At 34.8% G+C, this 23,138-nt stretch overlaps 1 protein-coding gene and 1 non-coding gene across 3 annotated transcripts; one reads left to right on the plus strand and one right to left on the minus strand.

The window, feature by feature from the left end:
* Positions 1-9,162: 9,162 nt before the first annotated feature.
* LOC104593428 (BTB/POZ domain-containing protein POB1) lies at positions 9,163-17,016 on the plus strand. 2 transcript variants are annotated; one of them, XM_010253260.3, is made up of 6 exons: positions 9,163-9,804; positions 10,957-11,082; positions 13,769-13,890; positions 14,828-14,891; positions 14,984-15,263; positions 15,936-17,016. In XM_010253260.3, the coding sequence occupies exons 1-6, from the start codon at positions 9,549-9,551 to the stop codon at positions 16,747-16,749; spliced, it is 1,662 nt and encodes a 553-aa protein (XP_010251562.1). In that variant the 5' UTR covers positions 9,163-9,548; the 3' UTR covers positions 16,750-17,016. The 2 variants fall into 2 exon arrangements, with proteins under 2 accessions (XP_010251562.1, XP_010251563.1); XM_010253261.3 differs by having other exon boundaries at positions 9,183-9,804; positions 10,963-11,082.
* Positions 17,017-20,920: 3,904 nt separating this feature from the next.
* Positions 20,921-21,005, minus strand: TRNAM-CAU (transfer RNA methionine (anticodon CAU)). Its single transcript is given in 2 exon segments — positions 20,921-20,956; positions 20,968-21,005. It is a non-coding gene; the product is annotated as a tRNA-Met (tRNA).
* Positions 21,006-23,138: the final 2,133 nt, after the last annotated feature.

The raw sequence follows: 23,138 nt of genomic DNA on the forward strand, positions 1-23,138 counted from the left end.
CCCCCCCTGAACTTTATCCGTTAGACATAGATCCCCTTGGCCATTAAGTCAAATGACGGAAAGCATTAAATTACCAAAATACCCCACTAAATTTTTTCTATTTTCTTTTTTTTTTGCCCTTTTTCTCTTAAAACCTATTTAACCTAGGAAATTGATATCTGGTCTTGCAGAGTGATTTTGTTTGTTTTAATTGCTGGTTATCTTTCCTTCCATGATCAAAACATCATGGCCGTGTACAAGAAGATTTACAAGGGTGAATTCCGATGCCCTTGTTGGTTCACCCCGAAGCCTATTTAGCTCATTTCTCATCTTCTCAACACAAACCCCCTCACCAAAATAATAATTCCAGAAATCATGGAAAATCACTGGCTCAAGAAGGAATTCAAGCACATTAGATTCTACATGGAGAATGACCAGTTCCAAAACCATTGTTTTAAACAATCGGATGAAAAATATAATTTCAATGGAGAAGACAATGAACAATATAAAAAAGGTAATTTGGACATTTAAAAAACTTTAAACAATCAGATGAATTTTTTTCCGAAATTAACTAACCGAATGTTAATGAAAGGGGGTCTTTGTCTAACTGCTAAAGTTCAGAGGTCTTTGTCACAAAAAAATAAATACAGGCATAATACAAGGGGTTCTTTGTAATTCACCCTTTTTTCTTTTTTTTGATAAAAATGCAAAGGCTATGTAAATATCTAAGGCGTGTCCAAGAAAGAAAAAGAAAATATTATAAGCAACGTAAAACCGTGGCCTTGACGCGCGGGCTTAATTGAAAGTTGAAAATTCATCGTTCGTTGTTATTTATTTCCAAAATACAAAAGTTAATGTCATTTTCTATTGTAATAGGTTTGCAACAATCTTCGATTTACAAGAAAAAGAAGCCAAGTCTCCTATAAACTCTCCTTCACCCATCTCTCTTAAGAAATTAGTTTATAATATCACTATAACGTTTTTTTTTTTTTAATTTAACGTTGATAGTTGCCTCAGAAAACAAAGAAAGAAAAAAATGATGATAATAGCTAATCAGATTCCTGATTAGTTTTCCGTTGGTTTATGGTTCATAGGGGTTTTATTTTTGTCAGATTTGGATAATCCTCTGGATTGGATCGGATCCGATGTCTGACTTAGGTATATATTTATAAACATATTTATTTATAAAAAGATAATATATTTATTTGTGAATATGTTTATATTGTATTTTTTTAACTTTTTTTTATAAAAAGATATGTATATATTAATAGTTGAAAAAATACTTATTTTTTGTTTTTATTTATATAAACTTTTATGTTTTTTAATAATTTATTGAATTTTTCATAATTTGAATTAGATTAGATCATATTCAGATATCCAACTCAACATTTGTGAAATCCGACCAGAACGGATCTTGAATATATGATATCCGAATCAGATCTGATCTGTTTACATCCCTAACGATTCAATCTTTTAGGTTAAATTATAAAAATCTGAGCGTATTTTTAATATTATATACTTTTATATCAGATAAAAATAAGAATTATTTTTATTAATTAATGATAAAAATAGATAAAAAATAGTAAAATTAATAAAAAAATAAAAAACCGTGAACCCAAAAACCAGGTCAAATTGAATTGAAAGCCCAAGGAATAACCAGGCAGTCAGTAGCCCAATGTAACCAAACATCTTCTATCAAAGACTTGAAGCCCAATCGCTCCGGCACTTGACCAAAGGCTGAATTTTTCTGAGCTTATTTAATTCCTCCAACATAACATTGCAAGAGAGTTGAGGTCTATTTTGTATTATTGACTTTGATGGGCCGGCAGGCGTACAATAAAAGGCTTAGAATTAATGACGGGGACAGGGCTTTAAATGGCAAAATTGGGTCTTTGCATATTTTGTGTGGAGGAGAGTAGCGAGTCAGCCCAGCCTCTCCAACTGTAAGTGTTAAACTCCAAAACTGGTTGGTGGACTATGGCCATCCAATACAGATTGGGTTTCGCCAATCTGATCTAAACTATTCAACAAAATCCTATTCTTATCCCAATCATATGACGTGGCTACACTACACCATTCATGTTTTGTATTTCCACTCCAACTAGGTCGTCGTGGTGTCTCATATTCTAAGTTTCTAACAAGAAATGCATAGGGGTGGCCACGAGTCAAGCTCTTCATAAGCTATTCGACCTTGGTTCATGAAAAGCTCGGCTGAGTTTGGTTTCAATCGAATTTCGAGCTGAGCTCGAGCCCAATTTACAGGCTCATTTATTAATTGAATCGAGCTCGAGTCTAATAAAACTCAGCTCGTGAGGTTAGCAAGCCAACTCGAATAGCTACATATAATAATAATAATAATAATAATAATAATAATAATAATAGAAAATTATAGAAAATAATATATATAATAAAAATATTATATATACAATATTTTTATTTTTATATATAATAATAACTAATTATTATAATTCTTAATTTTAACTATCAAATAAAAAATATTATATATATATATATTTTATTCTTATAAAATATTTTTCTCAAGTCAAGGTCGAGCTCAAGGTTCTAGCTCGAACCGAGCTCGAGCTCAACCCTTGTACTACCTTGGCAAGTTGAGCTCGAATAGCTAGCTATTCAGCTTGACTTGACTCGAATCCACCCCTATAATGCACGAGCATTGTTAAGTGAAAGTTAAATAATAGAAACGTATAAGAGTAGACAATTGCTTTATATTGTAACTTTTAAATTATTAATAATTATTTATATTTTATATAGTAATTTTAATATTTTTTGCAATATAAAAATAATAACAATTAATTTCAGCTAGGGGTACTCACCAAACCGATGAAATTGACCAAACCAATCAACCTGACCTAGCTCGACTTGAGTTGGTCGGTTTTCTATTATTTCCACTCAACTTTGGTTAAGCAATTTTCCAACTTGATTAGGTTAGGTCAATTTTGGTTTGGCCATTTGTAAACTGACCAAGACCAAATCAATGCGACCATAGATATATATTAATATTTTATATTTTAAATATAATTTTTCTAACATGGAAAAGTGGGAAATTCCCATATTTTTTTATTCTAAAATATCTTATATTGTAAATTTAAATTTTTTAATTTAATTTTTCAATAGTACCACTACAATTTTTTAAAAAGTTTAAATCTTTTGAACCAACCAACCAAACCGAAATTGACACAAAATGATACAACCCGATTGGCTAGTTTTCACTAATGGTTAGTCGATTTTGGGTGACCAACTCCCTAACCCAATCAAGTCAATTTGGTTGGCCAAATAATCTACAACTGAATTGAACCGTGAAAATTACTAATTTCAACTAAATTATTAGTTAAATCTCTAATAAATAACAATACTTTAATCTCCAATAATTATTGATAATTTATAGTGAAAATACACAATTATTACAAATATAAATATTTTGTAAATATAAATATAATAAATAAATAATACAAATACAAAAAATACAATAATTACAAAATAAATACAATAAAATATTTAAAATTTTCATTATTTAAATTTTATTTATTTGAAAGTTATTACATACTATTAAATATTTTGTTATATAATTATTTAGCTATTCTTAATATTTTTATTTAGCATATTTAGTTATTAAAATATTTAATAAAGATTTTATTTTTTTAAAAAATTATCATTTAAAAAATAAATTTAAATAAATTTGTTATTTAATTTTTTAAAATATTATTTATTTATTACATAATATTAAATATTTTGTTCTATAATTATTTTTCTATTCTTAATATTTTTATTGAAATATTTAAATAACATTTTAAATATTTATTATTTAAGTAAAATTTAAATGATTTTATTACTGAAATTTTTAATCCATAAAATTATAATTTATATTGTTATTACATAATTTTATTATGAATTTCATAAAAAATATAAACTTATTAATAATCTAAACATTATTAAGTGTATTATAATTATGTTTTTTTGTTTTTAGTAAATACTTTAAAATTATTACATAATGTTGTAATAGGGGGATAAATTAAATAGGAATTAGAGATAATTTAGGAGAAAATAGGGGGATAGTGGTGCCACGTGTCTACATTGGGTATGTAGGATAGATTAAGAGGTGCTTTAGGAGGAATTTTAGGTAGGAGAGATAGCTCAGGAGAAATTTTAGGAGGGATTTGCTAAGTGATTAGGAACATGAGAGAGAGAGAGAGGGAGTTGGAATGGGACTCTAGTAAAGAGGAGAGGGTTGCCACGTGGCTACATGGAAGGTTGGGAAGGGGTAAGGGAGAAAGGAGAGAGGTTTAAGGAGAGAAGAGAGAAGGGGGAATGGGAGAAGAAGAAGGATGCTGAGGTGGGACCTAATCACTTTATAATATAGTATAAATGTGGGTGTAGACAAAAAAAATGTGGGAGTTGTGCTAAGCAGGCCGTTAAGATACCATAGAGACATAGTAACGAAAAAACTTGTAACCAATCAACTGGCATCACAAAAGTGGTAACCAATCAGATGGATTTTCATCAAAATTTACACAGGGGTGGGGCCAGAGTGTTGATTAGTCAAAGTCTTTCTGGTATTATGTCTTTCCACATCATAGATTTTCCCTTGTGGGGTCCTATTATTCCCTCTATTATGATACTAGCAAGATATGGTACCAGAAGAACTTGCAAATAAGGGTGTCAATTGAATTGGATTTGGTCCAATCCAATCCAGTCTAAGGTGAGTCCGTTATAAATGGACCAGGTGCAATCCAATTGAATGAATATTGTGGATTATTTTGGACCAGTCCAATTCAATGTCTCGATCGTCCAATCTATTCAAATTTGCTTTAATTTAGATTAATTCTAACCCAAACCTGGTCAATTGACACCGAATATATATATATATATATATATCAATAGACCAAATATTGGCTCAACCCAATCCAATAAATACTTTGGATCATTAAGTTTGGATTGGCCCAATTCATTATGTCTTGTTGGTCCGTCCTATCCATCCAAATTGATTTTGGTTTGGACAGGGTCCAATCCAAAATTGGTCCATTGACACCCCTACTTATAATCAATCAACCAGTATCATAAAAAATGGTATTCAATGATCAATTAGGTGTTTTTTTAATTGTTGAAAACAATGTAGTAGTTGCTTTTCCTTTTAAAAACCATGATACCAAAAAACATGATAATGGAAAAACTTATAACCAATCAACTGGAATCATAAAAAAGTGGTAACATTCTCACATTTAACAACTAATAATTTACCATTTTACCAAGCAATGGCCTCTTATTTTTGGTAAATTTGTCTTAAAAAATGGTCTTAAACAAGGCCTAGTCCTTTTTTTATAAAATTGTAGGAAGTATTCATGATGTGTTTTAGATTTACCCTTTATGATGATTAATTCATTCTAATTAAAAGCATGTAGGGAAATGTTTAAGCTGCTATAAATGATTAATTCATTCCTATAGTGATTTGATTAAGAATTATATTTGATATCTCATTTACTTTATATCATCTAACAATTTATATGTTATGATTTATAGGTTAAACTATTATGTCAAGTGGATTTGCATTGGAAGAAGTGTTACATTATTCAAGAAGACTTTTTTAAATGCCTTGTACTCTTGTATATGTCAATTGGATATTGTATTTAAGCAATTTGTTTTGGATATTATAATAATTAATAATTATTATTTTTTATTTTTATTTGCATATTTTATTTAAATTGGTTTTTATGTATTATCTGCCATGATATTTGTATTAAACAGGTACCAGAAATGCTAAAATCAAATTCATATAAATAATTAAAAATAGAAAAAACAAAGGCGGTGGTCATACATTTGTTGCCTTAGATATAAAAGAAATCTAAGCTGACGGTCCAGACCGCCACTTATAAAACAAAAGAAACATGTTAACCGACCTAAGGTGGCGGTCTAAAGTGATCTAAGCTGGCGGTCCAGACCACCACCTAAAGGAAGAAACATGTTAACTGACTTGAGGCGGCGGTCTAAAGAGATCTAAGCCGATGGTCCAGACCGCCACCTAAAATGAAAGAAACATGTTAACCGACCTAAGGTGGCGATCTAAAGAGATCTAAGCTGGTGGTCCAGACTGCCACCTTTATTAACTATGAGCCGGTGGTTCTGATATACCGCCGCTTTAGGGACGATTGAACTGCGTCGAACCAGCCTTCAAGGGCGGCGGTCTTTTATGTCTAAACTGGCGGTCATGCGACTGCCGACTTAGACTGATTTTCTTGTAGATAAATGGTATTTTTTCCATTCCACTATGATAGCTGAAAGACATGATATGGAAAAAACTTATAACCAATCAACTAGTCCCACTTTTAACGAATCACGTGGTTATTTGTCAAGTTAATTGGGGGTGGGGGTTGATTGGTCAAAGCCCCTCTGATATTATGTCTTTTTGACACACCTTTAGTGTTTAGTGTATTGTAGGTGAGGTACTCGTGAAATTTCTTCTCCCTTCCTTTTTAGGCTCTAAGAAATAGAATAGTTCCAATTCAGGCGTATGATCCGTTTAGGTGATTTATTGCCAATAATATGTATCTCTTTCTGGTGGTGCAGTAGCTGGTGAAGTTTAGGGGGTCTCAAATCCATACCTTTAAAATCTAAAAACAAAAGGATATGAAGATGTTTAGTTTCATAGGTGGATACAACATGCTTAGTTCTAGTTCAAGTTCATAACACCTTAGGACACATTTTGCTACAAAATCATGCTGTTTAGGTTAAAGAATGCTAGCACCACTTATCATCGGGCAATGACAGCTCCATTTCATGATCTGATGCACAAAGAAGCCGAAGTGTATGTTGCTGACATAATTGTCCATCTGGCAAGTTATGAGGATGAATCCTAAGTCAGAGGGAGGGATCAACAGAGACCCGGCAAAAGCAAAGACCGATATATAGTTTCTTTGTCATTGTCATTTGGCTAAATGCAGTAGTTGGTGGTCAATCCACCACATCATATCATATACCAAGTGGATGGTTAAAATCTAACATATCACATGTAGGGTTGCAATTGGTTCAAATGAAATCGAATCTCAAAAAGTGTTTGCATCCAGGGTCTGATCCAATAGGAATCCAAGAAATCTGAATTTGATTTGATATCTGATGAACATATGCAGGCAAAATTTATGGTGTAGGTGTAGCACTTGGATTTTCTATTCACTCTTTACCCATCTCGAATTAGAGCCACATCTCTATTATGAATTGAGAGATATGTGGCTGCAATTTACGATGGGTAGGAAAAGTGAATAGATAATCCGGGCTCATAGGTGTAGCAGCTGCCATATGAAACTTCTTGCAGCGTTTGCCTTTTAATGAAGTTTTCAATTAAAAAAAGGGTACACTATTAAACAAAAAACGTGAATCAATAATAAAATAAGATGATATAAATAAATTCAAGGTTTTTAAAATAAGATCGGACACGAAACCATTTTGGGGATCGATTTTTGGATCAAATGGTCTGACCATTTGGTTTGAATGAAATAATCGTTTTGATTTAAAAAATAAAAAATAATTAAAAACCATTGTCTAAGTCGACAGTCTGACTGCCTGGATCAACAATTCGCGGAGGAAAGTTGCCTGACTGGTTACTGGATCAACGGGTGCGACCGTCAAATCCCGTCCAATTTTCAAAACCATGAGTAACTCCTTGAACGCGATTAACATAGTTTTGAACTCAATTTATCTATACATTTGAATATCCAAATCAAGTCAAAACTCCATATATCTGTACAAAATTAGCAAAAAGAATTGGTTTATACATTTGAATTTATTTAATTCTAAAAGATTGGATACTTTCCTTAATATATTGATGAAACTAAACCAAATTTAATTATATAATATAAACTTGTATCTTTATCTTTTATTTATATTTTCAAATCTAATCCTATTATGATTAAACCGGGTATCCAAAACCAAAAGTCCAATCCATTTTCACTCATTCTCAAACTCATATTCATCTCATTATTTTAATCCTAGCTAACCCAAAAGCACGAAAAATCCAACAGAATACCGCCCAAGATTAGGTTGAATTAGTTGTGTGGGGTTGAGCCGCACCTGCAACAGCCATTTGGCTACTTCAGACCGTCCGTGACACCTTATGTTGCAGCTAACCCTCCGTCCACGTCATTTTTTTTTTTTTTTTTTTTAAATAGTTTTTCTATGATTTAGAGCAAGGTGCAATATCAGGACAAGAAGGAAGAAGAGAAGCTTCATTCCTCCGCGTTGCTAGTTGGACTGTTGAAGCCTTCGGCTACCGTCATCAGTTGCAATTTATTCAGACAATAGAAAATGTAAATTACGGAATACTCCCCCTACTCTGGAGTAATGACAATTATTACCTTAAATTTTCATTTTTGACAAAGAACCACTCAGCTTTTTTGAGTCCCACAAAGACCATTCTGTTAGTATTTCTTTAGTTAATTTTGAAAAAGATTATTTTAAATTTTTAAATCTCCAAGCTTTTCCAATGATTTTTAATGTTTTTTCGATTTCTATTTGTTTTTGGTATAACTGGGTAAAATATAAAAACCTCTCCTAAAGTTTCTACAATTATAAAAATCTCTCCTATAATTTCATTTTAACAAATATCTTCTCTATTTTTTTTAGAAATTCGACAAAAAACTCCTCTTCTGTCAATCGTTCCAGATGGAAAATGTTATACTGATGCCCTAGTTTTTTCAAACATCCATTTTACTTTTTATAAATTATTTTACATAAAAAACTACTGAAATAATCTCATTTTAACTCAACAAAAACCTTTTTAATGATTATTTTAATAATTTTACATACAAAAAGTTCAGGGAGGTATTTGTTAAAATGAAACCATAGAGAAGATTTTTATAATTGTCAAAAACTTTAAGAGAGATTTTTGTATTTTATCCTTGATATTAATTGAATGTTTTATTTGTTGCAATTCTAGATTTTCATAAAAATTTATTGGTTTTTTGGTTATAATTTTCACTTGAAGAGGGGGATTATTATAGAAATCTGAATGTACAGGGGTACTTGTCAGAAATGAAATTTGAGTGGAGTAATTCTAAGAAGTACGGGTAGTAATCTGTAATTTATTCAAAAAAAAAAAGAAAATAAAAAAGAAAAGAGTGAATGAGTGAAGGACATTTTGGTAATAAAAGGTCATCGAGCGGGCAATTTGGATAAGAGAAAGGAAGACGGGAGGAAAAGGAGACGAACAGGTCGGTCCGGTGGTTCGAGTCAAGCAAAACTACTAAAGAATGGCGAGTGGGCGGGCGATATTTCGTCGTTGCGTTTTCATTATCACGTCCAGAAGCCAGAAGGAAAAGGAAAAGGAAAAGATCAGTCCGTCTTCCTCCTCTCCTATTTTCTGCTTCTCTTTCCTAATTTAATGCCTCGGAGTCCTGGCATTTAAGGACGGTTTTCGTCGCCTTGTTTCGTTTTCTGTTGGTCTCGACTAGGGTTAGGGTTAGTGTTTAAGTTTTCGGGCTAGATCCTCAGACCTCAGTTCTCTTTCTTTATTATCCATCTTCTTCTGCTCGTGCTGCTTCAACAGCTGCTGCAGTGACAGGAGAATGAAAGAGTCGAACGTGGATCTTTTCGATCCTCGAACAATCATGGATTCCGATTTCTCTTCCAGCGGCAACGGGGTTTCTTCTGACGGAGATTTTGCCTTCGCTTTCAACGACAGCAATTTCTCCGATCGTCTTCTTCGCATCGAAATCATGGCTGGCTTGCCGGAGAACAAGTCTGACGGTGAGGGCTGCAACAGCATCGCTGACTGGGCTCGCAATCGGAAACGCAGGAGGGAGGATATCAAGAAGGAAGCTGGTTGGTTTTTTCCTCCCGCTTTTCTGTGTTTTTCCCTCATTTTTGTCATATTTTGAACTTTGTTATTCGTTGACCTTGGTGTGTTAGGATTTGACATGTTGATTCGTTCCTTGTATATTATCTTAATGATGCGGTTAAACATGTGATTTTGCGGTGAAATTTGGCTTGGGATTTTATTTTTGTCGCCAATTTTGCTTGAACTTGGCGTAAATGGCTACAAGCTTAAATTATATTGCATTTAACCGAATATCTTCATTAAATTCAAGGTGCCTCGTTCTCTTCTACAAATATTTTAGGGGATAAAAATCCCTTGATTAATAGTGACTTCCATCTGGGATTCGAAAGATGAGGACACAATCGATGTCGTCAGTACCTGATAAAATGCGAAATCGATGATCTATTTTTTGGATAGATAGTAAGTAGGTGTTTGTTGATTGTTGTACTTTCGGCATAATACAAGCAATCCAGACCTAGATATGCGTGAAGTGATACTGTAATTGCACAAATAGGCACGACCTGTGCTGATTCTCATTTGGATTGAAGATTCAATTGATTAAGGTTGAGCTTGATATTTGTTCTGCATTTCTCTCCTCCCTTCAAATTTCTTTTTTTCTTTCAAAATTTTATACTTGAGTAATTTGCCATAAGGTATCTTTTGATGTTATACAAATGTACGTTAATTAACAATACAAAAGGGTATTTCTCTGTTTGTGGGCAGTGAGCTTGGGCAATTATTTCATTATTTTTATTGGTTGAATGTGATGTTGGAGTTCAGCATCATCTTGGTGCTTCACTACGAAGTTTTCTCATTATAGTCTTTTTTTTTCCAATTCGGAACATTGTAGTCTTCTCAACTTCTATACCATGAAATAAGATTTCCTTTCCCACCCACTTGCCTATTTGCAGTGATCTCAACTGAAATGTTTGGGTATGGTGGGTAGTGGATCATTATTACTTATTTTTCCCAAGGAAAAGGCAAAATTTTCTACTTTAACCTAGTGAAAGATGGCATCCAAACTTCACACCTTGCAGTTCATTCCTCAGTTCTTGGACAACTTATGTGTCTCCCTTTTGTTGTCACTTCTGAGCTTCTTTTAAATACGTGTGAAAATGTTTCAACTGATTATAGTACCGTTTTCCTTATGTATTTAGCTACAGATTTTACCTTGTGCCGTGAGGAGCAGATTTTGAATTGTGGACAGCCTGATACTGAGGATGGAGTGGCTTATGAAAACCAGGATGAGGAACCAGTGGCTATGATTGAGGAGTCACCTTCAGGTGCTGAAATTCTTTTGTTTTTTTCTACATTTTGTCTATTTCATATTCTTTTATTAGCAATTATTAATAGGTGGTTCATATGTGGTCATGGATGCTATTCTTTTGGAGGGAAGCGTATCAATCAGTTTGCCTATTGACTATTGCATGCTTGACATAGTTATGTCCTATTCTTAACCATGAAACCACATTTTAGATGTCTGTTTCAGTTAGCTGAAACTTCTTTTAGAGGATGAGCGAAAGGTTGCAACTTTGCCTCATAAGTCAGCCTAGACAGCATAGTTTTCAAGGCACCATGTTGCCTCATAAGTGAGCCTAGATCTCAGTACTTAATATACCGTGAGGTTTGAAATTTTAGCATTTTTTTGCCATGCATCGAAAAGGCATTCGCCTCACCATGTGCCTCAGGTGCAAAAGGAGGGATATACCCTGAGGTTTGAGGAAACTACTTATATATACCCTGAAAAAGGGAGGAAGGGTAAAAATGGCATGGAAAAGAAAAAGAGAGGAAGTGAAGAAGATGACGGTAAAAATGGGATTATGGAAAAAATTAATGGGTATAAGAAACAGCCATAAATGTTTTGTGGGGTCATCTTACAAGGTATATATAAGTCAGCTTGAAACTAAAGGGTATATATAACTAGTATCCTTTAATCTCAGGGTATATAATTAATTATCCTTTTTTAATAAAAAATCTGGAAACCTAGGGTAATTCCCTAGGTTCCATCTCACCAGCAATCTTCATAAAATGGTATATATATTTCATATTAAAACATAGAAAATCAATATATTTTTTTGGTTGGTAACAGGTAATTTTATTTATTTGAAAGGAGAATTGGATATATTTACAAGAATGACAAAGTATCAAGCACCCCAATCACCCCAAAGTGGTGATTTATGCCCCTTTGTCCACCCCTAAGAATGTTTGAAATCATGTTATAATTAAGATTCATCATAGAAAATCATATTCATGAGAAGAAAAAGGAAAAAAAAGAGAAGTCAGAGACCCTGTTTTTGTCCTAGGAAAAGAAGAAAAGTAAGGGTGGATAAAATTTTAAGGTCTTTCTTGCTTATCGGTTCAGGTTTTGAAGTCTTCGTTCAAGACAGTATTCACCAACATGTGTGTTGATTGAACCCTAACAAAGAAGAAAATCATAAAAGAAATTAGTATATGAACTGACAAATGAAAATTTTAGTTTAATAATGTCTTTTATTATTAAAATCTCAAAAAATAAAGAATTTATAAATATTTCATAGTGTCATGTATGAAATAGCTAGGTGTTTAAGTGAGGTGATCCTCCATAGGTGCCTTGTTGCTTAGGTGTTGCCTTGACAACCATGACACTTTTTTTTTGAAGAGGTAATTTATAATGTATTTTTAAACATCCATAAAAATCCTCTATTTAATCAAAGTACATCATACATGCAATAAATTCTCTTTGCTATTTTATTATTTTTTTATCATTGATAGAATTCTCCGTTAAAAGGTAGATAAGGAGTATCTTTTCATGTACCTCTTTTTTCTTTATTAATGAATATCAGCCGCTTTGTCTAAAAAAAGATAGATAAGGAGTAAACACAAGGCTACAAGATAAAGTTAAAATAATGAATTTCTAATAGACCAATCCCATAAAATCGTAACGGAATAGAGAAGGTTTGATTCTTAATCCCAAAGATATTGCCTCTCTACTGTAATTGTAATGACATTAACCCTCATGGGCTAGGCGATAATCTCTCTTCTCTCATTCAGAGTATCACAATTTTACAATCTGTAAAATTGCCTCAATGTAATCCGCGTGTACCCTCTAGTGAGCATTTTGATCCCTCGACTCCTTGAGAAAGGGAACAGAGTGTTTTTTAGTTTTTTTGATGAATGAAAGGGAAGGGGAAGGGAATGAAGCTTTGTTTTCAAAGAATATCCAACAGTCAGGTTCATACCACATAATCTCTCATCTCTCATCTAAATTATTACAATAATATAATCTGTAAAATTTCTTCAATCTAATCCTCTTAGGCCCTTCAGAGAGCATTTTGATTCCTCGAAAAAGGGAATGAAGCTTTGTTTCCAAAGAATATCCAATGGTCAGAGACTTCAGACCTTTGAAGAAGAACAAGGTTGTATTCATTACTTAATGCAATCCCATCACAGAGAGGGAGTACCTTACACCATGATCTATCTCTCATTTGAATGATGAATCACTTGTGAACTCACTACTTACCTCTCTTCTTGCAAGAGAATCTGCAAGATCATTTGTTGAACTTAGAGGGGCTAAGGCTTTAGCTCCTATCCTGAACATTTTTATCAGGTGGGTTCCCAGGTTAGCCGGTGCCCTAGCTGATATACTGGCAAGGGATGCAGTGAGGTGCAACTTAAATTGGGATACCAAGTCCAGAATGCCTTCAAAAGATATTATTTTGGTTTGGAAGTTAACAAATCATTTGGTATTCTTCTAACAGCTTCTGAGGATTGAATTTGTTTAATAGGCCTCTTGTATTCACTAAAAATTTAATACAACTAATTGCTCCAATTGATCAAAAAAAAAAAATCAGTCACCTACTGGGAAGAACTTCTATCAATCTTCATCTTTCCATTTAAAAGATCATGATGTTTAATAGTGCTGGTGTGTTTCCATTACAAATTAGTGAATATTTCTCATACTAAAATGAAAACTGCTGCTTACTGATGTAGGTGATGAGGCTGCCCATAGTAATGAATCATCATGGAGCATGGACTGTTCTACAGTTTTGAGAGTTAGGACGATTCATATCAGCTCTCCGATTTTGGCTGCAAAAAGTCCATTCTTTTATAAGGTAAAGAACTTATTTTTCTTTATTCTTGTGTTTGGGATATTTTTATGGTTGTGATAAATGTGGCTTTTGTCCTCGTTAAGGGCGGGGTGTTACTTGGCAGACCTAGTAGGTGTTTGGTGCTGTGGTGTTTTAAGTCTCATTGTATAGCACTAGAAATTGGGATAATAAGGTTAGTTGTTCAGCACATAGACAATGCATAATTGTTTGTCGTAGTTTTAAACCCATAAATGCCACTAGGTGCCACATAGACAATGCATAAGACTCTCTTGCTAAGCAAGGAGTGACAACACCTGTTTTGGGCTTCTATGTAACCTGGGTATAAGAAAAGGGTTTGTCTACTTTATATTCATGTTGTACTAAGCCGCACTGTCACTATTTTCTATTTAATGAATTAAAATTAATTTCTGCTGATAGAAAAAGGATAACCAAATTGTAAACTCCCCCTGTTGTGGGAAACATCAATAAGGCATTTCCCCCAACACCAATGCACATTGTATTAACGTTTGAGTTAAACCTCCCCAACCAAACAAGGTTTTGGTAAAACTAAGATAAAATGCTTATAATGGGAATTGGAATCAGCAGGAATGAGATATCATTCCCAAGGGAAGGGCAGGGAAAGGCCATTCCCTCAAATGGGGGAATGCCATTCCAGCAGGAATGGGAATGGGGTTCCAATTCTGCCCAGCCAAACAGTTGGAATCGGAATAGCCCATTCCAATTCCTATTCAAGACCCCTATTCCTGCGAACCAAACGGGGCCTCAGTATTTACATTTTTGTTCCTCATTTGAATGTAAACAGAGTCCAAATTGATTTTCTTCCATTCAGTATTTACTTTTTATTTCCTGATTATTACAATGTAAACAGCCCAAATTTATTTTCTTCCATTTTCTTGAATAAATTGCTAGTTGACCACCTGTTTTCTTATTCATTTTGCAGCTTTTCTCAAATGGGATGAGGGAGTCAGAACAGCGACACGTAACATTGAGAATCAATGCCTCTGGTGGGTTCAAATGAACTTCTTGCTGTGTCGCTTGAATTCACACAATTAGATAAAAGTACCTTACCATATTTTCCTTTTGTTTTCCTGGACAGAGGAAGCTGCCCTCATGGAGCTTTTAAATTTCATGTACAGCAATACCCTGTCAACAACCACAGCTCCAGCCTTATTGGATGTGCTGATGGCTGCTGACAAATTTGAGGTTGCTTCATGCATGAGGTACTGCAGCCGGTTACTGCGGAAGTTGCCCATGACACCTGAATCAGCTTTGCTCTATTTGGAGCTTCCTTCCAGTGTTTTAATGGCTGAAGCAGTTCAGCCGCTGACTGATGCAGCCAAGCAGTACCTTGCTGCACGTTACAAGGATATAACCAAGTGAGTCCTTACATGTGAATTTGGTATTTTATGCACTTGAAGTTTTAGTGGGTGAGAATTGTGGTTTTTTTAATGATAATAATTCTTCCTCTACAGAAACATGCTGCTCTATGACACATTTGCTTCTTATGTTCTGCCTTTTTTTATCATTTTATGTTCCATCCTTTTTGGAACCTTATTATTTCTAGACCCTTTCTTGTGTAGTTCAAGATCTTTGGTAGGTTGCATTCTACTTGTATGCTTGTTGAAAGAAAGTTCTCGTCATGCTTTTCTTTACATTAATTGGTTGGAGTAGATCCGCATCCTGTCTCAGCTTCCTATTATAATCCTTCTCTTGAAAGATAGAGTTCATCTCCTCCAAAGCTAACTTATAATTATCTCAGTTTTTACTATCCAGAGCTGGATAAACTGCATTTTGCCTTCGGGTTGTCTAAAAGCAAATCAATTTTATCTAACGTATTCTCTATTTTGACGAGATGATGCACCTGTTTCTTTCCATATGGAATGCATGTCAAGTTATGTGGGACAATTTTTAAAATTGTCCCTGGCATATGACACCGGATTACCTTGATCATGTTTGCCCTGTAGTTGTGAATTATCTGGAAAATAAATATATATTGTTTTGCTACCGTTAGATGGATGTGTTGATTTTTTTTTCCCATCAATGACCAGGTTCCAAGAAGAGGTGCTGAACTTGCCTCTAGCAGGAATTGAGGCGGTGTTATCCAGTGATGATCTACAGGTGGCATCAGAAGATGCTGTTTATGACTTTGTGCTCAAATGGGCACGGACCCATTACCCAAAGCTGGAGGATCGGCGAGAGATTCTTGGTTCGCGTCTCTTCAGACTTGTTCGCTTCCCGTACATGACCTGTCGAAAGCTGAAGAAGGTTCTCACCTGCAATGATTTTGACCATGAGTTGGCATCCAAGGTTGTGCTCGAGGCCCTCTTCTTCAAGGCTGAGGCACCGCACAGGCAGCGCAGTCTCGCTGCTGAGGAATCAGCTGCCACAAATCATCGATTTATTGAGAGGGCCTACAAGTACCGTCCTGTTAAGGTGGTGGAGTTTGAGCTGCCACGGCAACAGTGTGTGGTGTATCTGGACCTGAAGCGGGAGGAGTGTTTAAACTTGTTTCCATCAGGGAGGGTATATTCACAGGCCTTCCACTTGGGTGGACAGGGGTTCTTCCTGTCTGCCCACTGCAACATGGACCAGCAGAGCTCGTTCCATTGCTTTGGGCTATTTTTGGGAATGCAGGAGAAAGGGTCAGTGAGCTTTGCAGTGGACTATGAGTTTGCAGCAAGATCAAAGCCCACAGAAGAGTACGTTAGTAAATACAAAGGCAATTATACCTTCACAGGGGGGAAGGCAGTTGGTTACAGGAACCTGTTTGCTATTCCATGGACGTCTTTTGTGGCTGAGGACAGCCTTTACTTCATCAATGGCATCCTTCATCTCAGGGCCGAGCTCACCATCAAACACTAACTCTGGCAACCAGATCATAGAGTTCATAGGCTTACTATTATCATTAGGCGCAGTGAAAATGTGAGGCAGGGAGGGGATAAATCATAAATGTATAATGGGAGTAAGGCAAGGTGAGTGACTGGATGAATAGTGAACTTACTCAATTCCCGCTTGAATTAAAGACTTTTAAGAAGGGAATTTGAGAAATATGGGGCTCATATTCATGTCGTATCTCCTGTATGATTTTCCCCCAACTTTTTAATTGATGGAATGGATAGATTTCTGTCCTGTGATTGTGGTGATGGGATGGCTGTAAATTCTTGGTAGTTAATATAATTCAAATCAAGGTTCTCCAAGGATCAGCATGGTAAAGCTTACGCGGTAAGGCAATTTTATAATGTAGTTTTATGCTTTTAAGGTATTCATTCATGCATTTGTAGAAATTGTATTAATCCAATTAGTTCTAATCGGTATAAGCAAAGGTTTCCATACATTTGGTATCTATCATTGCCAATTTGTGAGAATTCGATGCCATGCCACATGCATCATTGATGAATTTTCTGTTTGGATGTCAGAAATCCGGCTTATCACTCAAAAAATGATTATTAAAATGGGGCCTAAAAGAAGAATTACCATTTTTGATATTCCTCTTTTCAAGACGATTCTGATTTTTTTTGGATGATGTGGCATCTGATATGTACAAGGGGCGAGGTTTTTCTATAAAATAAAATCGCCGTTGATAATCACTTCCAAACTAAGTCATGTCAATTTCTTAATCTCAGAAATCAGATGATACAGCGTCAATGGGTATCAAACAAACAATTTCTTTGATTTTTGAGAAATCAGTGATTTATCAGAAATCTCATCGGATGAATCAACTATCAAACGTCACCTTAGGGGTGTCACAATGTAAATGTTTTTGTTTTCACTTGTTTTCAAAATTGCCATATCAGCAAAGAAAGAAGGAAAAACAAAACAGACACATGTTTTAACTTGGATTTTGTCTTGAAAAGATAAAACAGATATTGTTTTATTTCAAATAGTTGATTATGTTTTGAAACTATCAAAAATATGTTTTTCTAAAACCCAAAACGAAAACAGATTTTCAATCTTCGAACTTTTGAATATGGCGTATGGCAAAGCAACCCTGTCTCTTCATTTGTTTGTAGTTAGTTCTATTAAAATGGATGAAACGGAGTTCAATAGATACTGATATTATTGTATATGTGAGGGGAAAAAAGGGTCATAAAGTATAAACCGTTGGAAAGAAGGGCTCAAATCTGAATTTGGGTTAGAGTTGATTATTGATGTCCATATACCTAATACCCCCTTACCCCTAGACTAAGCATAAGCCCATTTTAGAAGAAAAAAATGAAAAGGAAAACTAATATCCATTGTACTAGAATTTATAATTTATGGATAAATATTATATGATTCATGAAACATGATCTCAAATCATTAACGGAAAACATGTTTTTGAAATGAAAAAAAAAATTCAAAAACATGTTTTTGGTTTCAAGTTTGAAAACAAAAATACATACATAATAAAGAATGTTTTTTTCTGTGTTTTTGAAACTAGCATCAAGATTGAAGAATACCCCTTTTCTGTGTTTAGAATATGATCCCTGACAACATGATGGAATTTTGAAGAAAATGGTTTGACCAAATACATTGGAATGATTGTTGTATTGGCTACTGCTCTACTTCTTGATGTTACATACAGTTATGAGCAGGGGTGTCAGTTGGACCGCATTTAGTCCAATCCGATTTCAGTCCAATATGTCCATTACAAATGGACCAGGTACAATTCAATCCAATGAATAATTTGAACTATTTTGGACTGGTCTAATTCAATGTTTTGACAGTCTAATCTGTTCAAAGTGCTTTTAATTTAGATTTGTTCTAATTCAAATTTGGTCCATTGGCACCCATATTCTTATCTTCTATCAATGAACTGAATATTGGTTCAATCTGATCCAATCCAATATAAATTTATTACGGATGGACCAGGTCCAATTCAATCCAGTCTAATAAATACTTTGGACCATTAAGTCTGAACTGGTCCAATTTAATATGTTTTGTTGGCCCATCCAGTGTGTCCAAATTGATTTTGATTTGGATGGGGTCCAACCCAAAACTAGTCTGTTGACACCTCTATTTATGAGGATGCTGAAACAGAACAAGAAAAATGTTTAATGGGTTTAACAACAGACATTTGGCGACCTTCTCTGTTCATTCCTTGCACGAACTTGAGAGAAGAGTTAGGGAGTTCTTCCTCTAGGGAGAACCGAATCACAAGAGATCAGAAGGTTACATCATAGCTCTAAAGCGGGGCTCTTACTTCCTACAAACTAATAAAAATTGGTAGAAATCAGATGTTTGAACTTCATCCACATCTAAACCTTGTCCCAACTACATGGGGTTAGCTACATAAATCCTGTTTCGCCATTTGGTTCTGGTCTATGCCATATCCATTGTTAAACTGTAGGCGCTTATATCATTTGTTACTACTTCCACCCAAGTTTTTTCAGTTTACTTCTAATTCTACTAAACCTTTCAACTTATAATAGATCATTTCTAATGGGTGCTGTGGATGGTCCTCTATGCACATGACCACACCAACTTAGTCTACTTATTCTCATTTATCCATCTAAGCATTTGCATTTACCTCACACTCATTATGAGGCTACTGTTTTGTTGGTCTCATCAGATCATTTGAATGATATAATGGTTTCCCATTATATCATTTGTACTTGTAAATATCAATATAATATTCTGATGATAACATGGTGATTTATGTTAAAACAATCATACTAATAGGGCTCTTAGATTTCAGAAGGTAATAAAATGACTTGGATGTTTGGTGTTTTAAAGTAAGAGGAAGAACCAAACTAGTGAAATTTGGGACTTCCAGTGCATCAGATATGATCCGATTTGATTCGAAATCCGATCCGTTAGTGTTACAAGTTAAACTCAAATCATTAAAAGAGGACTTGTTTATTAATCGGATCGAATGCTGGCCACAGGTTAAACCTTGGGAACTTGTTTGGTGCAACTTGCAGCATGCAGTACTTCTGTTCAAGATTTTTAAAGAAAAATTTCATTATTGAGATATTCACTATAATTAAATTCAGATCTTAATCTCACAAATACGTTGGTTTCTTATCAAATTTGAATCTATTGAATAATCTTATCAAACCGAATTTGAATATACTTCCATTTGAAGCCATCGTGATGCAACATTGCAACCCTCTTTTATGAGCAAGTCCGGATCATCTACCAACAAAATAAGTTCTAACACCCTACCAACAACATCTGACACAGCACATCTCATGTTTGGAGGGGTCCATTTTTATGGTGGGCTCCAATTTTATAACGAGGTGTGCAATGTAAGTTGAAGTTGGTAGGGTGTTGGAACTTCCATTGTTGGAATTATTCTTAGTGAAAATCTGTAGAATAACAATATATTTTTAATTTTTTTAGAAAGCTTTCATTATTGAGAATTTCACACTCGCAAAGTTACTCTTAATGAAATTCCATCCCTTAAACAGTAACACAATCTGCTCGCATCCCTTTAAGCTTAGTTTGGAAGGACTATAAATGTAAATTTGTAGAGTGTAAAACCTTTTTTTTTATTTATTTTTTTATCAATAACACTTTCATTAAATCATCAATAGAAAATTTACAGGAGGAAGACAAACACACTTATCTTCCAAGAGCAACAAAGAGCCTCGTAAAAAGAAAAAAGAAGAAAAAGAGAAAAGAAGAAAAAAAAACCTTGTATTCTGTATTATTTTGTATGTATTTGCACTGTATATATTTGTATTTGTACTCCTTCCAAATTGAGCTTTTACAGTGACAGAATTGGCCTTCTAAAGAAACAGTAACCGAGTCTGCTCACATCTATATTCCGATGTATTTTTTTTTTTTTGTAAATCTGGGCCAAGTTTGGATCAGGCATCCGAGGCCAGATCTCCTCACACCGGGCGCCTCACACCGACATTACATGCACATCCTACCATATATTGGAAACATCTCCCGTACTTATAAGTTATTATTCACGAGAGATATTCCCAATGTATGGTGTTTGAGGCGCCCATGTGTTAGGAGCAGATCCCGTTTCCAGGCATCCACCATTGTTACCTGGGCCCAAGGCATACGAAATGGATTAAGAAAAAGAAAAGGGATGAAATGGGGTGAGAGAGGCTCGAACTCTCGACCTCAGGATCACTCTTAAGCTATGAGACCTACGCGCTAGCCAACTGCGCCACCACCCCTTTGATACTCATTACTACAAAAATTTGAACAGAAGGAAAAGAATAAGGGCAATGCAATGTTGAATTTAAAGTTTAGCACCTAATAAGATCGTTTGAATTCGAAGCAATGCAATATTGAATAAAACCCACCCTGAAACTTTCAAAAAAACACAGTTTTATTAGGGTTAGAAGACGGTTCAAATTTGAAGCAATGCAGTTTTGTTCCTTCATTTGAAACCAAAATGACATTTTTCAGACTGGATTGGATTTGATCCAACCCGATCCAGTCCAATGTGATTCCATTAGAAATGGATTAGGTCTAATCCAATCCAATGAATATTTTGGACTGGTCCAATTCAATGTCTGGACCAAGTATTGGCTTAATCCAACTCAATCCAATATAAATTTATTATGGATGGACCAGGTCCAATCCAATCTAATAAATATTTTGGACCTGATTTACCCAATCCAATATGTTTTGTTGGTCCGTCCAATCCATCCAAATTGATTTTGGACTGGACGGGGTCCAATCCAAAACCGGTCCATTGAGACCCTTAGATGGGATTGCAATTTTTTGTTCTCATTTGCTACCATTTACCACCCTTACAAACCATAAAAATAAAAAGGAAAAGTAGGGAAATAGTGGTTGGATTTTCTATTTTGTGGACGTTATGGACTTAACCAGAGATCTCAGTCAACTTCAGATTGGGTTTCTTCACCTCATCCTTCGGCATGATTGCAGTCAGCATTCCATCTTCCATCACATCTCTCACTTGATCAACCTTTGCGTTTTTTATAACAAGAAGTTTGGAACCTCAGGAGCTTGCCACTACACCATTTGGTGCAATCCAAAGTATCGTTCTTCACCTCATTCTCACAGCTCTTCACATTGTTGATCTAGACGATCTTCCATCCTCAACCTCTACCTTAACCTCTTCCATCTTCGTCTCAGGCATGTTCGCCTTGAGCACGCGAGCTATCAAACTATGTGATTAAAAATTGCTGGGGAAGGGGAATCCCTCGAGCCAATCCCACATGTCCATGGAGAAGGGATCAAGGACGTTTGATTCATGACTGAAGATGCTCAGAGTGATCAACATTTTTACAATGAAACAAAGGTGGGTTTGATCGTAACTTCAGTGTTTCAATTAGAAAGATCATTATGTAGCTGTGCACTTTTTTTTTTTCCTAATCTACAGTGGAAGTTTTGTTACCGTAAAAAACAGAGGAGGTTTATATGATTGTCGGCAAACCCAGGCGAGGTTTTAATACAGGGATATATATATTATCTAAAACTCACTATAACTTTTTTATGTTTCTCTTAAACTCCCTATCATTCATCTACGGTTAAATCCTAAATGATTTTATCAAATTCCCCGTATTACCCCTTCAAATTATAAACGATTTTATCATGTATGTCAGGAGTATTGTTCATCATCTTCTTCCTCATGACAAAAGATCCTCAAAAAAGAAAGGAAGGAAAAAAATAATAGTGAAATTAAGGTTTCCTGTCTTGCAATGGGCATTATATCTATAAGTCCGAGACATCTCATCTTTCCAATGGTTCTCCTTTGAATTCGAACATACGGGCTGGGGTGACAAAGATCCTAATTGTAGTAGAGATTTTAAGGTTTCGGAGATTTAGTTGCTTTTGATTTCAAAATAAAAGATCATAGTGGGCCAAGTTTTACATTTGTGGGTGTAGACATGTGAATTTCTAAGTAAAATAAATGGGCTTAATTTCCATGTTAGCCATTACAAGTTAATATGGACCTCCATGGGCCTATAGTCTAAGTCTATGGAACATGACCCTGTGGCGCAAGGATCCAAGTGTATTGAGTCCAATTAGGCCATGTCCTATTGTAATAGGGTGGCCCCATTGACAAGATCACAAACTCTTAGTCTCTTACATAATGGTGAATGCATTGGAGTTAACCCTAACCCAATATCCCACTTACATGGGATTGGTTAGCAAAGTGGGTTGAAGTGGCAAACCTAATCCTAGGCTACAAATAGCCTTGCCTAGAGAGAAAGAGGTTGCTCCTTCCCTTTTACACACTCACATTGCAAGAAACTCTCACACACCAACATTTGAGGATTGCAATCAACCACAATCTTTTGCAAACTCTAACAATTTCAAGATCAAAAGAGAAG

The sequence above is a fragment of the Nelumbo nucifera genome, chromosome 7 (assembly GCF_055504915.1).
Source record: "Nelumbo nucifera cultivar China Antique chromosome 7, China Antique-T2T, whole genome shotgun sequence".
NCBI lineage: Eukaryota > Viridiplantae > Streptophyta > Magnoliopsida > Proteales > Nelumbonaceae > Nelumbo > Nelumbo nucifera.

What these genes read in the sequence shown, in the direction of transcription:
- LOC104593428 (XM_010253260.3), top strand. Translation starts at nt 9,549, where the DNA reads ATGAAAGAGTCGAACGTGGATCTTTTCGATCCTCGAACAATCATGGAT. An exon ending in GGATATCAAGAAGGAAGCTG is followed by an intron (nt 9,805 to 10,956) that starts GTTGGTTTTTTC and finishes TTATGTATTTAG; the next exon opens with CTACAGATTTTACCTTGTGC. An exon ending in AAAGTCCATTCTTTTATAAG is followed by an intron (nt 13,891 to 14,827) that starts GTAAAGAACTTA and finishes TTCATTTTGCAG; the next exon opens with CTTTTCTCAAATGGGATGAG.